The sequence below is a fragment of the Falco biarmicus genome, chromosome 9 (assembly GCF_023638135.1).
Source record: "Falco biarmicus isolate bFalBia1 chromosome 9, bFalBia1.pri, whole genome shotgun sequence".
NCBI lineage: Eukaryota > Metazoa > Chordata > Aves > Falconiformes > Falconidae > Falco > Falco biarmicus.
In genome coordinates, this window is record NC_079296.1 from 49,417,917 (window position 1) to 49,439,569 (window position 21,653).

The window sequence follows — 21,653 nt, forward strand, 5'->3', positions numbered from 1 at the left end:
TTTCAGGTTAGCACATACTGAAATGGGAAGAAGGTCTGATTTGCCCGTATGGTACAGGCTTGGAAACCTGAAACTGAACAGCAGTGGATAAAGACCCAGGTGTCTCTTTTGCTGACTGTAAACACACACAAATGAAAACTCAAATAACATGGCGCTACTCTGAGATACAATTATTCAACTAAGACACAAGGTCCTTGTCATACACACTCGAAGACTGCACGTTAACTGTGTTGAGTTCAACTTTCCTTTTCCTAAGCATAAAAAAAGGCGACAGCGACCTTGTGAAGATGAACACACATACAGTTTTAAGTACTATGAATACTCTCTGCCTTCAAAAAAGCAAATTTGACAGTCCAAGTCCATGAACAAAGATCCTCATTAGACTGTACTCTCCTTATCGAGCATTCTGAACTCCTGTAAGTTCAAGAATTATCATTTGACCAGCAGTTTTAGCTCCCATTCAGGTCCACTATTTTAGACTGCTGCCCCACCACGTAAACCAGAACACGTTATGCACATGCATCTGTAGCATCAATTTCTTGATTTGGCAACACCACACACTTTAAGGGCTTTATTTAAATGAAGACACATTTCTCTGACTTCTGAGCACATAAAATATCACCTATAAAACTGCTTTATATACTGCAACAGGGACATAGGAGTTTTCACTCAAGATGACCAATCCCTTCACATTAGCTAGCAAGTTTCCTGCAGTGTCAGTGGGCTAGAGGGGGGATTCAGTGGTAGCATTCACATCAGAAGTGTTTTGAAAAATTCTTGCAAGGATTTTTTCTGGTGCAGATTCACTCACATCCAATTTAAACTCGGTCCACTCAAGAGCTCCACATATCAACAGCCTTCTCAATTTTTACAGGCCTTCTATTGATAAATTAGAGGTGTTCATATATGAGTGTTTGTGTGCACACATATACATGCATATACACAGGACTCTGAGGTTCAACACAAGATCTGCATTGTCTTGTAACCCAGCAACAGTGACAAAGGAAGAGATTACAATTCTATCATTAAGATACAGTTCAAACACCACGTCTGTTACTGTCATATACCCTCTTACATATATATTAACACTTTCTATAGGAAAGAAGTTTCATACATTAAATATTGACAACCTTGTAATGTATTAAATACATATTTATTCAATATTTTATTAAGATTATTAAAAAAAATAATCTTAGATACTCTTTATTTTCACAAGGTGTATGCAATTATGATGAGTAACCTACACTTAGGCTCTAACAGCCTAATCCAAACCCCATCAACTTTAATGGGCTTTAGATCGAGCATGTGAGAGCACTGTAACAAACACTGTTTCAGGAGGTAATTCCCATGCAACATCAAACTATGACAAGACACAAGAGGCTAAAAATGGCTCATCATAATTTATTTTATGTTAAAATGTACAGCTTGGGGGGGGTGTTTTTTGCAGTTTTTATTTTTGTTTCTTGGGTGGGTTTTTTGTGGGTTTTTTTGTGTGGTTTTATTCTTTTAAGTGACTGACTAAAAAGATAACAGATAAATACAAGAGTGTCACTGGGTCCTATTTTTACATGTATCAAGCCTCTTCTGTTCGGCCCTTACAGTCACTCTGTACAGGTACAAAGGCTACAAAAAAGGAAGCAATATAAACAGACACAAATAACTTTTGCCTTTTTACATGCGATCTGTAAGCTTAGTTTGAGCTATTCACACGCTACTGCTCTATTTTTTCCCTTAAAAAATAACTCCAATATTTTATAAAGATAGAAAAATCTACAGATGGAATGAAAATGTAAAGTTAGAGGCATTTCCATAAAATAGCAACTTTACACCAAATTCACTACTATTTTTTTTTTAAATCCTGCCAAGTATTTGGACATATATGAAAATGTTTCAAAACTTGACAAATAAACACTGAGATGTTTCAATCAACAAAAAACCGTAACAGTATTTATAAAACAGAAAGCTGCCTTTTTTCCTACCCCAGCCCCAAAGAAACTGGTCACAAAAATGGAAAAGAGTCTCAACTTTACACTAAACATACAGCAATAAAACCCTTTGAACTAACCAAAATGTGAATAGCTTTCTCAGCTTTTTTTATTATTTTTTACAAGTTTCATAATTAACAAAAATATAGTTCTGTTTTTTTTTTTTTACCCCTCAAACTAGGGTAACCTAATCAAGGCAAAAAAATTAAGAAATGGCTTACTGTTAAGCACAACACTTGTACAGTACTACAAAATGCACTGTCACTAACAAAGACATTAGCGGCATGCAGAAGTGTCACCTTCAGAAACAAAATAATACAATAAAAGAACTGCTAAAAGGCATTTACATGTGGGGAAAGGAGAGAGAAAAAAGCTCACGATCCAGTACTGTCTGATAGATTTGGAGTCTATTTATCCACATTTTTAATGGGAGCAGGCACATAAAATGGCTCTGAACCATCAGCTGCTGTGTAATTGCAGTTCATAGAAAGAGTTCTTCCTTTCCAGAGAACTTCAAGCTCAATGAAATAAACAAAAAAATGGAAAACCACCTAATTCCCCCCAAAAGAAAAGTTAAATCCCACAAAGTTAAAAAAACCAAATTAAAACAAAAAACAAAACAAGAAATAAAGAAAAAAGAAAAACTTGTATAAGGCTTTCTGCTGCATACAGCTTTTAAATGGTGCCAACAAATGTTTTTGCATTCACACCAATTGCTGGTTTTGAAATCGTACTCTCCGAAAGATATTTGTGCAGGTCAATCCAATACGCCAGTTTGGTAGTCCGTCTCTCCAAAGGGCCTACCTTCTCATGTAGGATCCATTAAGAGACTGTTTAGACATGCCTGTATTCATGTAGCCATGATGCCCCGGAGGAGTGTACATCATGTTACTGTGGGGTGCTGTCTGCATTGGTTGCTGTGCATATGGCTGAGTTCCCATCATCCCCATCTGCATCTGCATAGGGTACTGGGGCGTTTGATTCATATACCCATGATTACTGTGGTATCCACTATTCATCATTGGCTGGGACATACTATAACCATTCATAGCATTAAGGGTATTCATATTCATGTTCACGGAATTGACATTATAAGCTGGGGCTGGCATCAAATTTACACTCATGTTCATACCACGTTGCATCGTTAAGGTCCGCGCGGGCCCTTGCATGGCCACAGTCTGTGAAGCACGCCCATAAATTTGTGGCTGATGGGCTGCGGCAGCAGGTGGCAGAGGCGTGGATTTGGTTCTTACAGAAACATGACCTTTGCTGGCCATTTGAGTCTGCAGTCTTTGGGTGTGGGATATGCCAATATTAGATGAAGTCATATTACGCTGCAAAAGGGGAGGTGGCAAATTCATGGGAGGAGGAGTAAGGTTGGGGGGAGGGGTCATGGTAGCCTGTGCTTGGGGTCCTCCAGGAACAGCGTGTGGAGACTGAGAAAGCTGAACAAGCCCTGTATTACTTAAGGGGGTGGACAAAGAGGCACTGTTTGCATAGGAAGTTACAGCAGCTGAATGGCTGTAAGGCAAAGAATGATCCATAAGCGTGTTAGTTAACTGTTGCAGTTTGGCAAGGCTGAAGGTGGCAGATGGCTGTGAGTAATGCCCCGCTCCGAATTCACTCTGCCCCATTCTTTCATATAATCCGATGTTGGCATTGCCAGTCTCGGGGATTTCAGTCAACTGCATAGGTGGTGTAAAATTAGTGGCCATGCTGCACTGGGATAACTGTTGGTTGCTGCTTGGAGGCCTTTCAACAACACAACCTTGGGGAGATTTTACGTTACAAGTGGGAGGAGAACTGATGTTTGTTTGTTGCATCATACTGCAGCTTCCATTAATGCTAGACATCTGCTGTGTCACTGCACAGCTACTCTGCGTTAGGTTACTAGATGTAAGGCTACTGTACGAGCAACTGTTTTGAGAAGAATTGTTCCCACAGATACTACTACCCATTGTGGAATCGTAACTGCTTGGGTTTTCGTAGTTTTCCGTTGTGCTCTCGATGCTCCCCAAGTCACTAAAGCCACTGTCCACAACTTGTTGCGAATGATCAGAAACTGAAGGAACATCCATCATTGGGCTGGTCTCCATGTTCTGCAGCGACGGCACCGAAATGGCACTTTGATCTGGGCTGATCTGAGCATAGCTGTTCTCTAATGGAGCAACATTTGGGCTATTCACAGAACGAACCGACTGGCTGGGATGAGAGTGCACGGATGAAACTGGGCTACTGTGGTCAGATTGCTGACAATCATCCAGTGTGGTCATTTGGGGACTTTGGTCATTATGGGCATAGTTTTGCAAACTTCTACAGGCCTCTTGAGTCTCTGCACAGTCCTGAAACGTATCTTCATGCTCACTTGATTCTTGAGTTAGAGACTGTACGGCTTGGACCGTTTCTGAATCAATTTCCATGGTCTCAGTACTCTCTCCCTTGAAATCGGAATGTAATTCTTCACCACCTTTTTGGTCCTGGTTGTTATCGGTATGATCATCATCAGATTCAGGCACTGGGTCTGAATCTGTAGCAAGTTCTTTCTGGTCACTGTCACACTCGTGAGCTGCAAGGTCAACACCACAGCCCATTAAGTCCTCCTGATTTGAATTACCAGTTTGAACATTTACGTCTAAAAAAGACTGCTGTGTTTCCAGCATTTCTTTGAAAGCTTCACCAGGCAATTCCTCTTTCTCCACTTCTGTTGAACCCATGTGGCTATCGTCTTCATCGTCTGCATCATGATCCTCATTGCGAGACGGTTCTTCATCCTCCTCCTCCTCTTCCTCCTGATCATCCAAATGCATGGACTCCTCTTTTTGCAGGAACACCTCTTCTGCTTTGTCTTTTTCTTGATCTTTTGCATTGATTCCACCTTCTTCTACATTCCTTTCTTCTTCCCCAGCTTTCGTCAGATCATTTTCCTGTTTTTCAAAGTGTTCACTGGGTAGATGCCGAGGTTCAGGTTCGGCCTCTTTTACTTCATTATCTGGTGGTGGTAATACTTCAACTGGCTCTTTAACCTCTTCCTCCGTAACAGCAGGAACTGAGCAGGGCTTGTCTTCAGCTACTTCTTTTTGCTCCTCCACCAGCACCTGATAGTCAGGCTCCATAGGAGTCTCAGGTGGAGTGTATAAATTAAGCTTAAAGCCAGGTTTTCTTTCCTTGCTTTGCCTCCATTTAGACGGACCACGCTTAACTCCTTTGGGCCAACCCTGCTTACTCTTTAAAGGTTCAAGATTGTCTTTAGTGCTGTCTTCCAACACAGCTACATCCTCTGTGTTATCTTTGGGAGGCAATAAATAGAGACAAAGGAAAGTCTTAGCTTGCACAAACTAATCAATATTTTCAAACATCAACCCAAAAGTAATACATGAACTCAAAATGCATCAAGAAACTCTGGAACAAGAGCTCTAAACACATCTCAAACCACAGGAGAATGACACACTGCCTACAGCTCAAACACACTTACACAAACATGTAAAGTTCCCCTTGTTCGGTGCCTTTCAACAGTGACCATCAGAGCCACCATCTATACTCTAGAAGAATCCCAGACATTTAAATCATCTGGCATGTAAACTACAGTGAAAATATTGCCCAAGTATTTGATTATCAACCTTTCTTTTTAGAATAGAATCGCTTTATATAGACATCGATTTAATGCATATTCATCTTCTGTGACAGTAATAACCCATGAGAGCCTGGAGTTTCCCATTTGATCGTTCTGGAGGACAAGGCATCATCATGCTTTAGTACCAACACTGAAAAAAGGTGGTTCATACTAGTATCTTCTCAGGGGCAGCATATCATGATACAGCTCACAACACATGGCAACAGGCAAATGATAATTGAAATTCAACACAAGATGGGTCAGAACACTAAATTAATCCATTGACTATAAAGAACCACCCAAACACACTCACTCCTCTCCTCTCCTCTGTTCCCAGATACCACTTACATATACACCAGAAAAAGGGAGAACTCTCAGGATGTAACATGCTGCACTTGGGAGCGTAATGGCTACAGCGATAGTCCTTGGCCAAGTTCTGCCTCTCACTGTAGCGCTGTTAACACTCTTACAGTTGACTGATGTGATGACATGGTCCATGGACAAAGACACAATACCAGTTTAGTTAAAGCAGTGCAAACCTGACCACTGGGGCACAGCTGGAACACTGAATTTTCTACCATTAGTTTAATTAATTTCTGTTAAGAGGCAGGAAAAAGCGGTAATAGTCTAATGTAACTGTGCACTGGTTTGTAACAGCACCGGTATTTGTAAGCATGGTTGCACTAGTCACACAAAAGCTGTTTAAAATAGAAAACAGCGCATGAACCCTCTACTGAGGATCACAAAAATTAATCTTCCCATGCAATTATTAAAATACTAAAATAATACCCACTGGCTTCTTAGAGAAAATATATAGACCTGAGAATCCAGCCATTCATTCTGGAATTAAAACTTTAAAGTGTAATTTGAGAGCCAGGAGGTCAAGGGATGAGCATATGTTCAGAACAGCTTATTAATAGTTTCACTATCCATCCATTAGCTTTTCTGCTAGTTGAAATCAAACTAGATAAGCAGCTTTGAAAGAACACAGTTAAAACCATCCCTCCTTTGTGGAGAAAAAATTAGGGACCCTAGCACTGAGGACATACTGTGCCTCAGAAACAAACATTTCCATGAATTACCAACAATGCTGAAAGAGATCTGTGTAAATCAAATCTTACTTTTTGCTTGCACCCTTTACCAAAGGTACAATACCAATATTGGAGAATACTCCAGTGATACTCTTGCTCGGTTGAGTATGAAATGCCCTGTTGCAGGGACATAAAAGTTGGTTTTGGCAACATGAGAAGGACTGCAGCACTTCAGACTAGAAAACATTTGTTTTCTGAATAGAAAAACCAGATTATAATATTAATAGGTGGGGAATAACCAGTGAAGTAAACACAACAGAAACAACAACAACAAGAAGTACCTGAATCCACCACTAAATTCTAATAAACTACGTGAGATTAATGGTTCTGATAGCACCTCTAAGCAGACAGCATTGTTAAGATCATAAGGTTCTAAGACCAAAATGGCTAAATAAGTCTTGTTAAAAATTTCCAGATTTGTGTCAAAACTAAATGCTTCCTTTGAAGGTCACCCAACAAATTAATGTTGTGAAGATAAAAGAACACTTTCAGCTTACTTGTACAATTGTCATCACTCCGATAACAGCTAATATCTTTCTCCTCCTTGTTTTGCTCTCGCTCTTCCTCCTCCTCTTTCTCCTGTTTCTGCTGCCCAGGTTGATATTCAAAAGCTTTTCTAATCACAGGCTTCAAGTCATCATCTTCCCCATCCATCTCACAGGTCGGTTCCAGCTGTGGCATGGGACGCTCTTCATCAGAGTTATCAAATGGCTCATTCAACACCTCTGTTGTTTCTGAAATGGTCTCTGTTGTAACACTGCTATTAATCCTTCTGCGTTTACGGCCCCTTTTCTTTTTCAGTATGAAAGGTCTCTGAAAAATAATGCCACAAATCTAACTTTTACTACATTCCTGTTTGTTAGCTGACTCTGGACAGACGTAAAAAAATTTCTGTAAAGCAAGTACACAATAATCTATTTACTCAATTAAAAAAAAAAAATATACCTTACCTTGATTCAAATTCAAATATAGACAAAATCTAAAAGTAAAATGTTTAAACAGTTAAAATCGGCACGTATGTATACATGCACACAAATCTTTCTGTAGGTGAAAGTTAAGACTAGAGTTTTCTTCACGTTGTAGTGACTTTTACCTTCTGTCATATCATATTCATAGCAATATTATGTAAGTTGTACTTACACATTTTTCCTTCGTGGGTTTATAACTCCCCAACCACCTTCACAAGTATCAAAGTTTATTCTTCTACATTTCTCGTTACTGCTATTTTAGAAATAGTATGTATACAGAAAAATAGGTAACAGCAAAGGAAGTGCACTTTAAGCTTTACATGGGTCTCCGCAATACACTAAAAGAATCCTACAGTTGGCTGCTATAAAGAAATATCTACTCCAACAGTTTATATTTCTTTTATTAGGCATTCTCACAGTTTTCTAGTTACTTTTCAAGTTTGCTCACCTAAAGTATAAGCAAAGGGACACTCCAGTTCCCTAATTCTCACCAGATACACCTAAACACATGTGCTAAGGTGATGGCTTTAAAATTTTGGGATGCTTAGTTTACTAACTTACACCATTCATAGAGCTGATTTTTCATTAAAATTAAGAATTACATAAACATTGCAATCACCAGAATTTAACATTTAAATCTCTTGACAATTAGAAGAATATGGGTTAAAAACTTCCTAGTTTGCTTTAACAGCATTTGCTTTTGAAAAACAGTATACTCCTTTTTCCTATATTAAGAACAAGAAAAAGGCAAACCCCACAAGCGGGACTCCATCTTAAAATGAGAAAAGGAAGAACCATTAAAATATTGAACCAATACCAATGCCAAACAGCAGAGGGCAATCACTAGTTTCAAAATTAACAGGAAATTCTGATTTTTTGTGTCACCAGCATTTTAAGAGTTCTGTGAAAAATCCAGAAGATAAAAAAATTGGACAGAGGGTGGAAAAAGCAGACAGGCAAGTGTTCTGTGTCCAAACAGTACAGAAAGGATTAAAACAGTCTACCATACATTTATATAAAACCCCCAGATTGTTATTTCGGTAATAGCGATTTGATTTAAATCAGAGAGGAATGGCTATAAACAAAACCATTCAAGTAACACACCTTTCTTTTTATGGCCAGCGACTGTGGCTTTGTCAGCCGGGGAGGCGAACTCTGCTGATTCTCATCCCCGCCATCCTCCTCGCTGCTTTCCTTAGATTGCTCTGTGGATTGCCCTCGCTCCCCCACCACCGCCACACTTTCTGGAGATCGCAAATATTTATTTTTAGATTGTACTTTTGCAGGTGATTGCCTACTATTACTTCTCGTGGAGAATATTTCTTGCTCTTCCTTTTCCCAGCAGCTAGCTTGTTCCATCAGACGCTCAGCCTGAAGGGTTGAGGTTAAAATAATGGGTCACTGAAACAGCATTTACTTAGCCATATCCTTTACATTCAGCTAAAAAGTTACAATAAGTCAACCCTGATTAGCACTGCTGGCTAACCTAGCAACAACATTTCAGCTGAATCATCTAGTAGCTCCTTTACAACAGTTAGTATAACAAACCAAAGAAGATTGCATTTCATGGGATATTTAGCACTATTAATGATGCAGCGAATTGATTTAAGTCCTTTAGCACTACATTACATGCCCACTGACATGGATCACTTTGAGCAAGTTCATAACACAAAGAATCGATTGACACCGCAGCCCCTGAGCTCTGCACCAAATTTGATCTGATTACATGCTCTTCGACTACCTCGAGAGTGATAAATACAGCTCCATGACAAGTGAGTCCCGTTTTAAGTTCTCATATTCATCCCCCCAAAGTTACCATGTCTTACTGCACAGCTTCCAAAAATTGTGCTTTACAGTAATATCAGTACCCTCTGCCGTTAAGCAGGGGTCAAAGTTAAAACTGCTCTATTTAAGACAGCCTAACATTAAATATTCACAGTGATGAAATCCAAAGGAAGGGAAATTCAGAAGAAGTTTCTGCTATTACCTCCTTTTCTGCTTCTCTCTCTTCTTCAGAAACCGCAGCATTAGAAACTAACAAAGGAGTCCATCTCAAGCTTTCGGGATCTACTTCATTGATACGCGGATTTGCTTTCAGTTTCTCCATATGACTTGAAATCAGCTTTTCCCTTCTAATAATTACAAATCTACAATCCAATAAATAGTAATTTATTTTAGAAAGTGGTCATCTAAAACAGCTTTCCTACAGTTCGAATGCTTTTGCGCAATAACCTCTGAAAATGGATGGGTAAATAAATGGATACATCAAATTCAAAGTATCAGCTGACACACACAGATAACATGCTTACACTACTGACCGTTTACTAAGGGGAAGTAAGGAAACAACAGTTTACGCAGTGAAAGCTCAATACTGAGTATCACTAGGGCAACAGAGGAAAGTAACAGTTGTATAGTTGACTGCTCTAAACCCATGCAAGAGATCTACTGTTGGTATTTCAGCCACTGCCAGAACAATTTCCAATTTTAATATGACATACAAGCATAAATAGCGAAAACTGTGGATCATCAAGTAAAGAGGGAGAAAATCATTAATATTACAACTGAAGATAGATGAAACATTGGTTTTCTAATGGAGCATAAAAGTGTACCTTAGTCTTATGCTGATGCAGTAGAAAACAACTTTCTAATTACTATGAAAAGAAGTAGCATGTCTAAAGTAGATAAAGAAAGAATGTAATAGCCGAGTATGCTAATATACTAGCACATAGACCACCAAAGTCCCCTGTTACAAAGCACTATACAGTAACAACCAAAAATATGTTGTTTATTTAGCAAGGATTTCAAACGCTGTAAAGAGTCAGGCAGGTTAAGTGACAACACTGCTTTTCACTGAGAAAATGCTTTTAAAAAAAATCAGATATAGGTGAACCCTTTTCACAGAATTGTGACTAACTCCTACTTCACTACATGTAAGAAAAATGAACAAAATGTAGGAAATCTTAAGAAGCCACACCCGATTCCCAAGTTAAGTGTCTGGTGGGAATTTCAAAGATAGGATTTCTTTTCCTGGCTCAACCACTGACCCTCTGGATGCCTTTGGCCAGGCCAGTTCATGTCCCTGACTACACTTTATACATGAGAAAAAACTAACGGACCTTGTTCATAAGGTATTTTGCATTCTGTAGATGAACAAAAAAATATGTTATTTTGTAACTGGGTGTCAGTATTCAGGGCCTATAATAGTTTGTGACAGGGCAGAAGCTGCATATAAGTAATGAACACATATTTGATTCTTCCTTAAAATGCATTTGTCCCATCAAGTTGTCCATAAATAAGCATCCCAGTAAATTAGAAGTTTTAATGCAATGACAGCATTCCTCTTACTCCTAACACTATCCTGTAAAGCCAGTCTCCTTTTTGAAGGCTTGCATTTTTACTAGTTCAAAACTTAGTAGTTTTGAATACTAGTGCTTGATGTACGTATAGCTTACTGAGGCTGAGCTGTTCCTGATCTTAATTTCATTTTTTGGCAACCTGCTGTTTGTAAAGGCAGTTGTGCTTAATTATAAAGTTTGTATGATTGGAATATCCAGAAAGAATTAAGAAGCTCTTTAGAAACACAAATACCATTGAAAGTCATTTATAGCATTTTACAGAAGGAAGAAAGAATAAGTGCCACACAACAAAACCAAACCACTTAAAATCTAAAGTATCTATCAAGATCATTAAGAAAGAAGATATTCACCAAATGAAACTCACCTTTCCGGTGCACTAATTTTCAACACCGTTTGTAACATTAACCAGAAACTTGCATTCCCAGTACCTTGGGCAGGAGAACTTGATGTAGAGCTGCTGTGATCCCATGGCTTGTGTGAGTTCAGTAATGATTGCAAAAGAGGGTGTCGGAAGAGAGACTGCCACCCACGACCCCAAATTTCTCCCTCACTGGTATGCAAAGCAATAGTCGGGAACTGTACTTACGGAAGATGATACTGAATGAAACAAAATTCTTCACTGAAAATGTTTCAAGCTGGCTGCACCCTTCTAATAATCACTAACATGAAAGAGGATCCAAGACACCACCATTTGTTTGGGGAGAAAACCTCTTTATGTAAGACCCCATTAACAAGACCCAGCTGTACTGACTCAGTATGATGATTATCATTCATTTTCCAGTCAATTTTACACAGACATTTTCCACATCAACTGCTTTGTAAGTAAAGAAAATGTTTTGTCTTAGTATTTTTAATTTATCTTTTTTTAAAAAAATAGATTCACTGACCTATCTTCTCTTTTATCTATCATGCTATGTTGCTGCAGGGTTGTGGCAATATCATGTGGACACATTCCAGTAGCTCGACTCATTCCTTTGATGCTGATTTGTTTTTCATGGTGGCAGTTAAGATATTCTAATATGACACTTTTCCAGTAAGCCAAGTATGAGAGACGACCCAGATCAGACAATGGCTTTTCAGGAGATCCTGCTTGACCCTCTCTTCTAGAAAGTAAATAGCCTAGAAGAAAAAGAAACAGAATACCTTACTGAGGTAACAAAACTAAAGAACTTGAACTACCCCTTAAGAAAGCTGATATTAACAGACAGATCAGCATGACTGACTGCATTATTGGTAACTCTTGCAATTAGAGAAATCCTTTCCACAGAAGAGAACTGTTTTCATAGTGGCATAGAAATTAAAACCTTGAAAGAGACTCAGATGTGATGAGATTCAAACATTGACCAACCCCCCCCCCCCTAATCCTAAAGCAAGGAGGAAATAATAAGCCAACACATTTCACAACAGGTCTCATCATCCATGGTCTCACTTAGAACTACAACTGTCCAGCCTTTTGAGAAACATTTATACCTGAGTTATATCACTGAAGCTAAGAATTTTCAGAAGAACCTCAAGAGGAAGTGTCATGGGTAAAATCAGTTAAGTCATTTTTCTTCAAGAAGCCCCAGGTGACATCAGTTTCTGATTAAACAGTTAGTTGTTGTATTTCAGAGGTGACATAATTCACAAGTGGAATTACTAGGAGAATTACATAGCAGAAATAATTAAAAAATAATCTCCCTTAATTCACATTTAAGAATATTCACAGAATTCCAGTCTGCAGTCTTCAAGACAGTAACCGATCAGCTACTATACAATACACTACCCTCATTTGATATTCTGTGTACGTTTTAAGTCCTTTTTAACTCTCTTCAGCTTTAAGAAGCTTTCACAATTTCAAGTAGAACCCATCTGCTTGGCAGTAACAGAAGTCTGGGTTTTGCCACCATTAAAACAATGCAGGATAAAAAAAAAAAAAACAAAACATAACACAATTAATAAAACTTATCCTTTCACAGTAATTCATCCCTCCATGATAAATATTCTGCACTGTGCCTTTACCAACACTAGCAAAACACAAGCCTTGAACATCAGACTTACAAAAATGCTATTCCACCACAAGCATGGACATCATGCTTATAGAATTACATTACTCAGTGTCATTTGGAATCCATCAACATATGCAGTTTTTTTCCCCTTCCAATATTTTTTTTTTTTCCAAGTTGGAAAATCCCTCCTTTTATTTTTCAAAGACTGCTTTAAAACATATCTGGTACAGCCACGTCACATTTGCTAAACAAATCCTCCTGACTTCTTCACATAGTTTCTCCTAATCAAGTTAGCTATAAATTAAAAGCATATGATTAACATCCAGCTTTGAGCGAAGCAGTGGCTGTTTCCTTATTTTCTTGTATGTCTACCATATACAAACGGTATACACACAGACATCTAGTTTTGTTATAAATACAAACACTTGAAATGCACACACACATACATACCTGCATATTTACTCAGTCTGCAACAACGGTCCTCCCTTTTTTGGGGGCAATACAAAAGGTCCACAACAGAATTTGGAAAATACATATGCACTGGTCATCGTAACTAACCTCCAGTTTGCATCAAAATGTTTACACAGAAAAGCAGACTTCCTACTGCATTTCAGGCGATCAATAACACCACAGATACTGAAGTCAGTAGCGTACCCTTCATTGTTATCAGCACGATTTATAATAAAATGCCAGAGCTTCAGGAGGAATACCTTCCCACATCTGCCTACTACCACACAGCGCACAGATGCCTACGTAAAAGCCTGCCTGGTACTACACAGTACATAAATTTATTCTGTTTTAAAGAAAAACTACCTTAAAAATTAAGAAAACAAAGATGTGTTAACATTTGAAGCTGCAGCATGTTAGATTTTTTTTTATAACTAGATGATACATCTTAGTACTTAGGATTAAGATCTATCAAAAACACTTACTTACTAAATATTGACAGGAAAAGCCAAACTTCACAATCAAAACCACACTGCATCCCGAATTGTTTGAAGGTAAAGAACTACTGTTTCACTTCCAACTGCACAAAGATGATCTATAGTGCATAGCCTATTCTGCATAATTTTAGACAAAGCTTCACTTGTACCAAGAAAGAATTTTGAATGAGCTTGTTTAAAACATATAAAGACAAGTTTTACACCAAGATGTCACTGCCGATAGAAAAACATGCAAAACGGTAGCAGTGCAGGTAGGGATACAAGTCTCAACGCAAGAAAAGAGAGGGAGAACAACCTAGATTTTTAAAAATAAATCTATGAGAGAACTTACAGTTGCTTTAAGTAACTTGACAGTTTAACCTACCAACTTCACAATAAAGAAAACTTTGGCACTAACAGAAAGCATTTGTAGGCTCTTTGCAAGACCCGGATTTCATTCTTGTATTTCACTATACTTTATAATTACTTTGTCAAGAAGTCTTCCTCCTCTTCCATTTTCCTCATACATAAACAGGGTTGTTAATAATATAACTATACTTTCTTGCTAATCATCTTATGAGGCTTAGTAAGAATCCACTATCAAGAGTTTGGAATCAGTTAGGCAACCACATGTAGCTTTAGTTTTACTAGTATATCCTTGCTCATCAGATACTTCCAGTGGCTGGGGACTTTGAGACAAGTTCTTAGTGGTCATTTCCACAGATTTTTACTCTACATGAAAGCAGTGAAACTTCACCTGCGTGGCAACTGCATCTGTCAGTATTCTTAACACACCCTACAACATAACCTATGCTTATCCAAAATACTCACATTCTACAGGTTCAAAAATGTAAATCAAAGGTAACAGTCTCCGTTACATGTAACGAGCACTGAATGGAAAGTTTCTCTTAACAGATTCTGTGATTTGAATGACATCTATTAAATTAAACTTACCAAAGAGACGCCAAATAATTGATCTAAGTTGCAGGTAAATAAAAAACACTGATCTTGGTAGTTCGTGTATCTATCCTGAAGCATCTGAAATGAGTACAATATGCCCCTGTTAAACAGATACCTCCAGTGTCATTGTGTCTACCTAATCTTAATAACGGACAGCCTCAAAGTGGAAACTTGAAAGAAACTTTCTTAAAACTATAACCCCTGATATCAGACTATGAACATCAGTAACATTCAGAGAACAAAGTACAGCTCCTCTCCACCCCCCCACCCCCTCCGACAGTCAGACATGACTAGTATGTTACACAAAAACCCACCCACAACAAAATATAAGACCTAATCTAGAAGAACAAAGAGTTGTCTATTTTATCTTCTGGGCATATGAGTGATGGTATCACAAAATTAAACAGCCAAATACGATTAATGATTTCTATTTCTGGCATTATCTGCAGCCTTTATAGTGAAGCAACATGGCACATGCGACTTGCAGCCTTTGATTTTTGTCATGCAAACCTCCCCAGGACCACTAAGGTTTTATCTTCAAGATTTAAAACAATTAGAAGAAATTCAATTTGAGAAAGGGGAAGTTAATATGAAGATACATATATTTTTATGCCTTCAACACAATTTTAGGAGGTAATCAGACGTTAAAACATACATTTAAAGAAATTAACTCGTGCTGTATCTTGTTTTAATCTATAGCATTCCTAGTCTGTAACTCCCCTGAAATAGCTACAGCAGAGCCCACAACATACTATTGTTAAAACAGTAACTTTAATACATCCATGTCAGTCTCCAGAAACCGACAAGTTAGTTAACTACTGGTTTTGTTATGCTCAGTTCTGTCTCTCAAAACAAATTAAACAGCATGAGATCAGGAGTCCAGTTTGACAGTAGCATGTTCTGACAGTGGTCAACATAAAAATCCAAGGGACAGACTAAAACCGGGCAACCATCTTGTGAAACTCCCATGCAAACAAAATTCCTCTGGCTCTCTCCAAACAAATGGAACCCGCCAGATGCGTATCAGCCTTCCACTTCTGGCATTTTCTAATAACTTTGTAGGATTTGTTAAGTATCACTGTCTTTTGCAAGCAGCACAGAGTCCATCTTCCTCCTCCATTCACTGCACTCACTTATGTGTTCACTAGTGCTGCTCTTTATTGTCATGCCCACTAATATGCCTGGTACTGACATGAAGTGAACCTACTTGACTCTCCCCAAAAATCTTCTAAAAATTGGGATCATATCAGCCCCCTTTCAGTCCTATGGCACAAAAGCAGTGTTACGCATACTTCAAGTTTCAAACCGCCATAAGCAGCTATTTCATTATTGTCTCTTTTTATCTCCAAATGCCCGAGACACATCCTTCTTTCCTTGCCAGATACACTTCCAAACTTCACTACTTCAGCTTTCTAATATTAAACGTTAATCAATCCACAGTTTCCAATAAGGCAGATGATACAATTTAGCTTGAGACAGTTGAATTGAATGTTGTTAACTAAGGAAGGAAGAGAGACTTGTCCCTTTGCTTTTAACATGGTAGCCACAGCGGGCTAGCCCTCACAGGTTTAAGACAGGTGCAGATTACAGAGGCCGGTATCAGAGGCAGAAGCAGCAAAGACACTAAACAAATTAACTGGTATACTGAGAAAGACCCAAGTGAACAAACTAGAATTGACAAAAGGAAATTAAATTAAGTTTGAAGATCTTCTTTAAGGACTCTTGAATGACAGAACTTGTGTGCTCTCTACACATGCTTTATATCCCATGGCAACTAATAAATCTATTTATCATTTCATTTCTGATGAATGGTCGAAGAAAAAAGTTCTAACTAAAGAAGTTCAGATTCTTTGAGTCTGTTTAATACTGACCACAACCATTAAAAAGCTATTTGGTTTTCAAGTAAGCCGAGTAATTTAACTTAAGTAAACCACCAAACCAAAAATCCCAGTCCTGTCCTCCCTTCCCTCCAGTCCATTTGTGACCTGGATGTAGGTGTCTGAATTACACTTGTCTGTATCCACACAAGAGTGCATGGCCACACTGTGGCTCAGTTACACACAGAAGTAACTATGTGTGGTAGGCATATTACACAAGACTGAATGAACACTTCATTAGTGGTTTCCTATTCACCTGAGAGGCAAGAGAACTTCGCTAATATGAAGGTTCTGAACAAGTATTTTTGCTATAATTACATTTACTATTTCTATTTTAAAAAAAAACATTATATTCTGGAACAATCCTAGAAATGCTATACTGTGCTGGTTTCAGCTGGGATAGAGTTAATTTTCTTCTTCATAGCTGTTGCAGTGCTGTGCTTTGGATTTGGTGTGAGAACAATGTTAGTAATACACTGATGTTTTTAGTTGTTGCTGGTGATGTTTCTACTAAATCAAGGACTTTTTGGTTTCTTGGGCCCTGCCAGCAACAGGGCTGGAAGGGCACGGGAAACTGGGAGGGCACAGAGCCAGGACAGGTGACTTAAACTAGCCAAAGGGATATTCTGCACCATATGACATCATGCTGAGTACATAAACTGGGGGAAGAAGAAGGAAGGGGGACACATCTGACATTATAGCATTTGTCTTCCCGAGTAACTGCTACACGTGATGGAGCCCTGCTTTCCTGGGGATGGCTGAAGACCTGCTTGCCGATGGGAAGTAGTGAATGAGTTGCTTGTTTTGCTTTGCTTGCATGCACGGCTTTTGCTTTACCTATCAAATTGTTCTCATCTCAACCCTTGAGTTTTACATTCCGTTCCGATACTCCTCCCCATCCCTCTGGGTGAGGGGGAGTGAGCGAGCAGCTGTGAGGTGCTTGGTTGCTGGCCAGGGTTAAACCACGAGAGTTTTTGGCACCCAGTGTGGGGCTTGAAGGGTTCGAGGTAACAACAGATTTGATTGGAACATGCTAGGTAACATTTATAGCTGTTATTGCTGTTTAGCTATGAAGGGATAGGTTTCTGTGCTTACCATGGGGCTTGCTTGCCTTACTGTATATTCGTCTAGTGCTTGTTAGTGGCTGCCTCTTGCCTTTGCTGCTCGCTGTACTGCTTATCATCTTACTGTGCTGTGCCCGGGAACATTCTGATAACAGCCATGGCGATGCGGCGGGGCTGGCAGGTGGCCAGTGCATGGCTGCTGTTCCTGTGCTGCTGTACTGGACGGGCTGGAACTCCAGTGTGAACTCGAGTCAAAGGGACTGTGACCTGTGGATGAGTCCACATAGGAGCAGAACACCCCAAAGCCCCTGTGGCCATGAATAAGCTCATGCCCAAGCAGGTGTATATTGGAGCGTCTGTGGTCATGGGTGTCTGTGCTGCAGCAGGTATGCCTCTGAAGGGATTGTGGCCCAAGGACAAGTCTACGCTGCAGCAGGTACACCTCGAAGCATCTCTGGCTGCGCATGAGGCCGTGCTGGAGCACCTCGAAGTGTATGGCCATGGATAAGCCCGTGACAGATCAGGTACGGCCCTGAAGGGATTGTGGCCAGGGATAAGGCCGTGCTGGAGCTGATTTACCTCTGAAGGGACAGTGGCTGTGGATAAGGCCATGCTGGACCAGGGCTATGGTCATGGCCCATGGATAAGGCCGTGTTGGAACAGGTGCACCTCGAAGTGACTGTGGCTGTCACAGCAAGACAAAAAAGCAAACTTAAAACGGTTCCAAACTTGTTCAAGCCTTGCCTGCACAGAAAGCCCATTTTAAAAACAGGTTTCAACTCACAAACAGGAATGACATCGCTTATAACAACTGTCAGGTTGTCAGTTCTCACAGAGTCATGAAACAGCTACTGAGCTGCTACAACATACAGCATGTCATAATAAGGTAAACTGTCACCAGCTTCAGTTCGCCTACGAGACATGTCATCTGTATGTACTGGCATTCAGCAGCTCAGTTGTAAATGGCTTAACCGCCTGTGAATCAAGGAGAAGACAGAAAACAAAGACAGAAGCACTGTTGCCATTCTAAGGGACACGCTTGGTCTCTAGCCATGTACTAAGGCCACTGCAATCAAATTAATTTGCCAAAATTGCCGTCAACGCACAACTAAACTCCGTTTTATCTTTCTGGACCTGTTCAGCTACACTAACAACAGAAACACATCACCAATCCAATAAATAGGCTTGAAGAAAGCTGCCAGCGTTGCATACCACATCATCAAGTCCAGGTCAAAATGCACCTATGCAACACAGTTCTTAAAATGACAGCCTGCTGACAGCATTTCACTTCCAAACTTCCTGAAGTTTACTTTCAAATAAGTTCTCCTACCACGAGCCAATCTAATGCTAACAGCGTAAGTTTCAGAAGACAGCATATGTAGTAGTATTTGTAGACAAAAGTTATACAGATCCAGAACCATCTCGGTGTTTGTTACATGAACTTATACAAAGCCAAATGCTCTATCATCTTTCTCATATCACGATGATACAAATCCATTTATTTCACCCATTGTTGTAGTTGTCCACTCTTCCTTGTCCTTTTTGAAGATGCACGTAACATTTGCCACCTTTCAGTTTCAGGATGCTCCCCAATTGCCATTACTTCTCAAAGATGATAATGAGAGCTCTCGCAACCATGTCAGCCAGTTCCCTTGTGTGAATCTCACCTGGTCCTATGAGTCTGTGCATGTCCGTTTTACTTAAGTACTCTGTAACTTGATCTTCCTCTACCATGGATGGCATCTCTCTCTGCTCCTTAATTTCTGCCACACCTGAGAACAGGCCCTGTCAGTGAAAGCCAAGGCAAAGAAAGTACTGAGTACCTCAGATCCCTTCCGAGATCCCGACCGCGCCCCCATGCTGTCACACGATGCCTACTCCATTCAGCAGCAGGGCGATGTTCTGCTTACTCTTCCTATGGCTGTCCACATACTTGTAAGAGCTCTCCTCTTACTCTCCACATCCCTCACTTTCAACTCCAACCAAACTTTGGCTTAATTCCATTCCTGCACATGCGGGCAATACCAGTGCCTTTGGCAGACTTTGTTTTTCCTCAGATCAGGAGGTTCTCCTAGCAGCCTTACTGTCGTGCCGGCTATCTTCATTAACATTAGAACGAGTCTCTTCCACAGTTTTGAGGAAACTGTCTCTGGAGAACGACATGTACCACGCTGTTCTGCCCTTCACAGCAGCCCCTAACAGGACACCACTTACTAGTTCTCTAAACAAGGTAAAATTCTGGGCTTTAGTCTGCTAGTTGCCCTCCTCACTTCCCTCAGGATCTGAAACCCTACTATCTCATACATGCTACAGCCTGGGCTGCCACAGCCTGGGCTGCCACTGACTGTTACCTGCCCGACCGATTCCTCTTTAGTTTCAAGAAGCAGATCCAGCAGAGCATTTGCCCTAGCTAGTCATTCCAAAATCTGTGTCAAAATATTGTCCCAAACACTCTGCAGCAATCCGCTGGATTATTGCTTTTACCCTGCTATGCTTCCCCCTCCCAGCACGGTGTTTCCAAGTAGTTCTTGAGTACAAGGGCCTTCCACTAGCTGATGTCATCCACCTGTTTGGAAGGTTCATCCTCTTCCCTTTTTGATCAGGTTGTCTATAACAAATGCCCACCACAGTACTCAGGATTGCTGATGTGTCCTCTGATTCCGAGGCATACGGATGTGACAGGCCTATCACCCTTCCCGTAGCAGAGCTCCATGCTTCCAAGTCATTCCCTTGTACAGAGCACAACCTCCACTCCTTGGCTTCCCTGCCCTGTCCTTCCTGAAGAGACTATTATCCATCTACTGCAGCAGCCCAGCCTTCTGAGCTACCCCACTGCATCTCTGTAACCCCAACGAGATGACAGCTCTATGACAGAGCACAGTCTTCTAATTCCTCCTCTCTCTTCAGGACTTGAGCAACTGGAATAGTGGGATCTCAAATGCAGTGCGAGAGGGCCCCCCCTTCCTTGTCCACCCCAATCATATGGTCTCTTGCAAAACCCACTCTCCAAGAAGCTCAAGACCTGGATGGCTGCTTAGTCCCCTAGAAGTTCTGTCCAAGTTAGTTTCTGATGTGCCAGTGCAGCCATTCCAGCTGGTGCCTGTGACACATCACCATCATGGTTGTATCAACTCCAAACAGCTCTCTGGACCTTCAGTTCTGGGCCAACTGTTCCATTCAACTGCCAGGTTTGCATGTCTTGGTCACTGGTGCCATCCATGGGTTTGCTAAATCGGAAGCTGGACATAAGTCTATGCCTCACTTCAAGACTTCCTACTTGACAAGCAACTTCACCTGCTGTCTTTCAGCTTCCAAATATAGTTCAGTCACCTTCCGACATAAGGATCCATCTACATGCTCCCTCCCATGCTGTGCTCCAAAATATTCACGCTGAATTAGGAACCAAGTTAGTTGTACACAAACTTATTTCTCCTTAACCACTATCACACGGTTCTAAAAAAATGCAGTTCCATTTCCTACCATTTAGTATGAATAATGCTCAGTACAAGAAGCTAACATAAATATTCTATCATATCTTACAGTTTACTGAGTTTACAGCAAAAGTCACTGCATTTGTTATGTTTTTTCTACTGTTACAAAAAAGTGGGAAAAAGTATTTTAAACAAGTATGGGTCTCCATTAACTGTTAAGATAGACAATTTTAAGAAGCCTCACCAAGAAGCAAATGTATTCTCTTACTATTTAGGATTCATCTTGGAGAGCACTTCTATGATCTTCTGTCCAGACAAAGGCTGGGGAACATTCAACACTTTTGTGTTTTCTGCATTAACATTGTAGATGTGTTTCTGCCCATTTTAAATACTGTTTTCC

The 21,653-nt window shown here is 40.0% G+C and overlaps 1 protein-coding gene across 5 annotated transcripts in view; it reads right to left on the reverse strand.

The window, feature by feature from the left end:
- Positions 1-1,381: 1,381 nt before the first annotated feature.
- KAT6B (lysine acetyltransferase 6B) overlaps positions 1,382-21,653 on the reverse strand; it is a 118,313-nt gene continuing 98,041 nt past the window's right edge. For all 5 annotated transcript variants that reach the window (XM_056352035.1, XM_056352034.1, XM_056352033.1 and 2 more), the window contains exons 13-17: positions 11,898-12,129; positions 9,642-9,801; positions 8,759-9,025; positions 7,184-7,499; positions 1,382-5,271 (exon numbers count right to left, since the gene is read on the reverse strand). In XM_056352035.1, the coding sequence (XP_056208010.1) occupies positions 2,786-5,271; positions 7,184-7,499; positions 8,759-9,025; positions 9,642-9,801; positions 11,898-12,129 (3,461 nt within the window). In that variant the 3' untranslated portion in view covers positions 1,382-2,785. The remainder of the gene's footprint in view (positions 5,272-7,183; positions 7,500-8,758; positions 9,026-9,641; positions 9,802-11,897; positions 12,130-21,653) is intronic.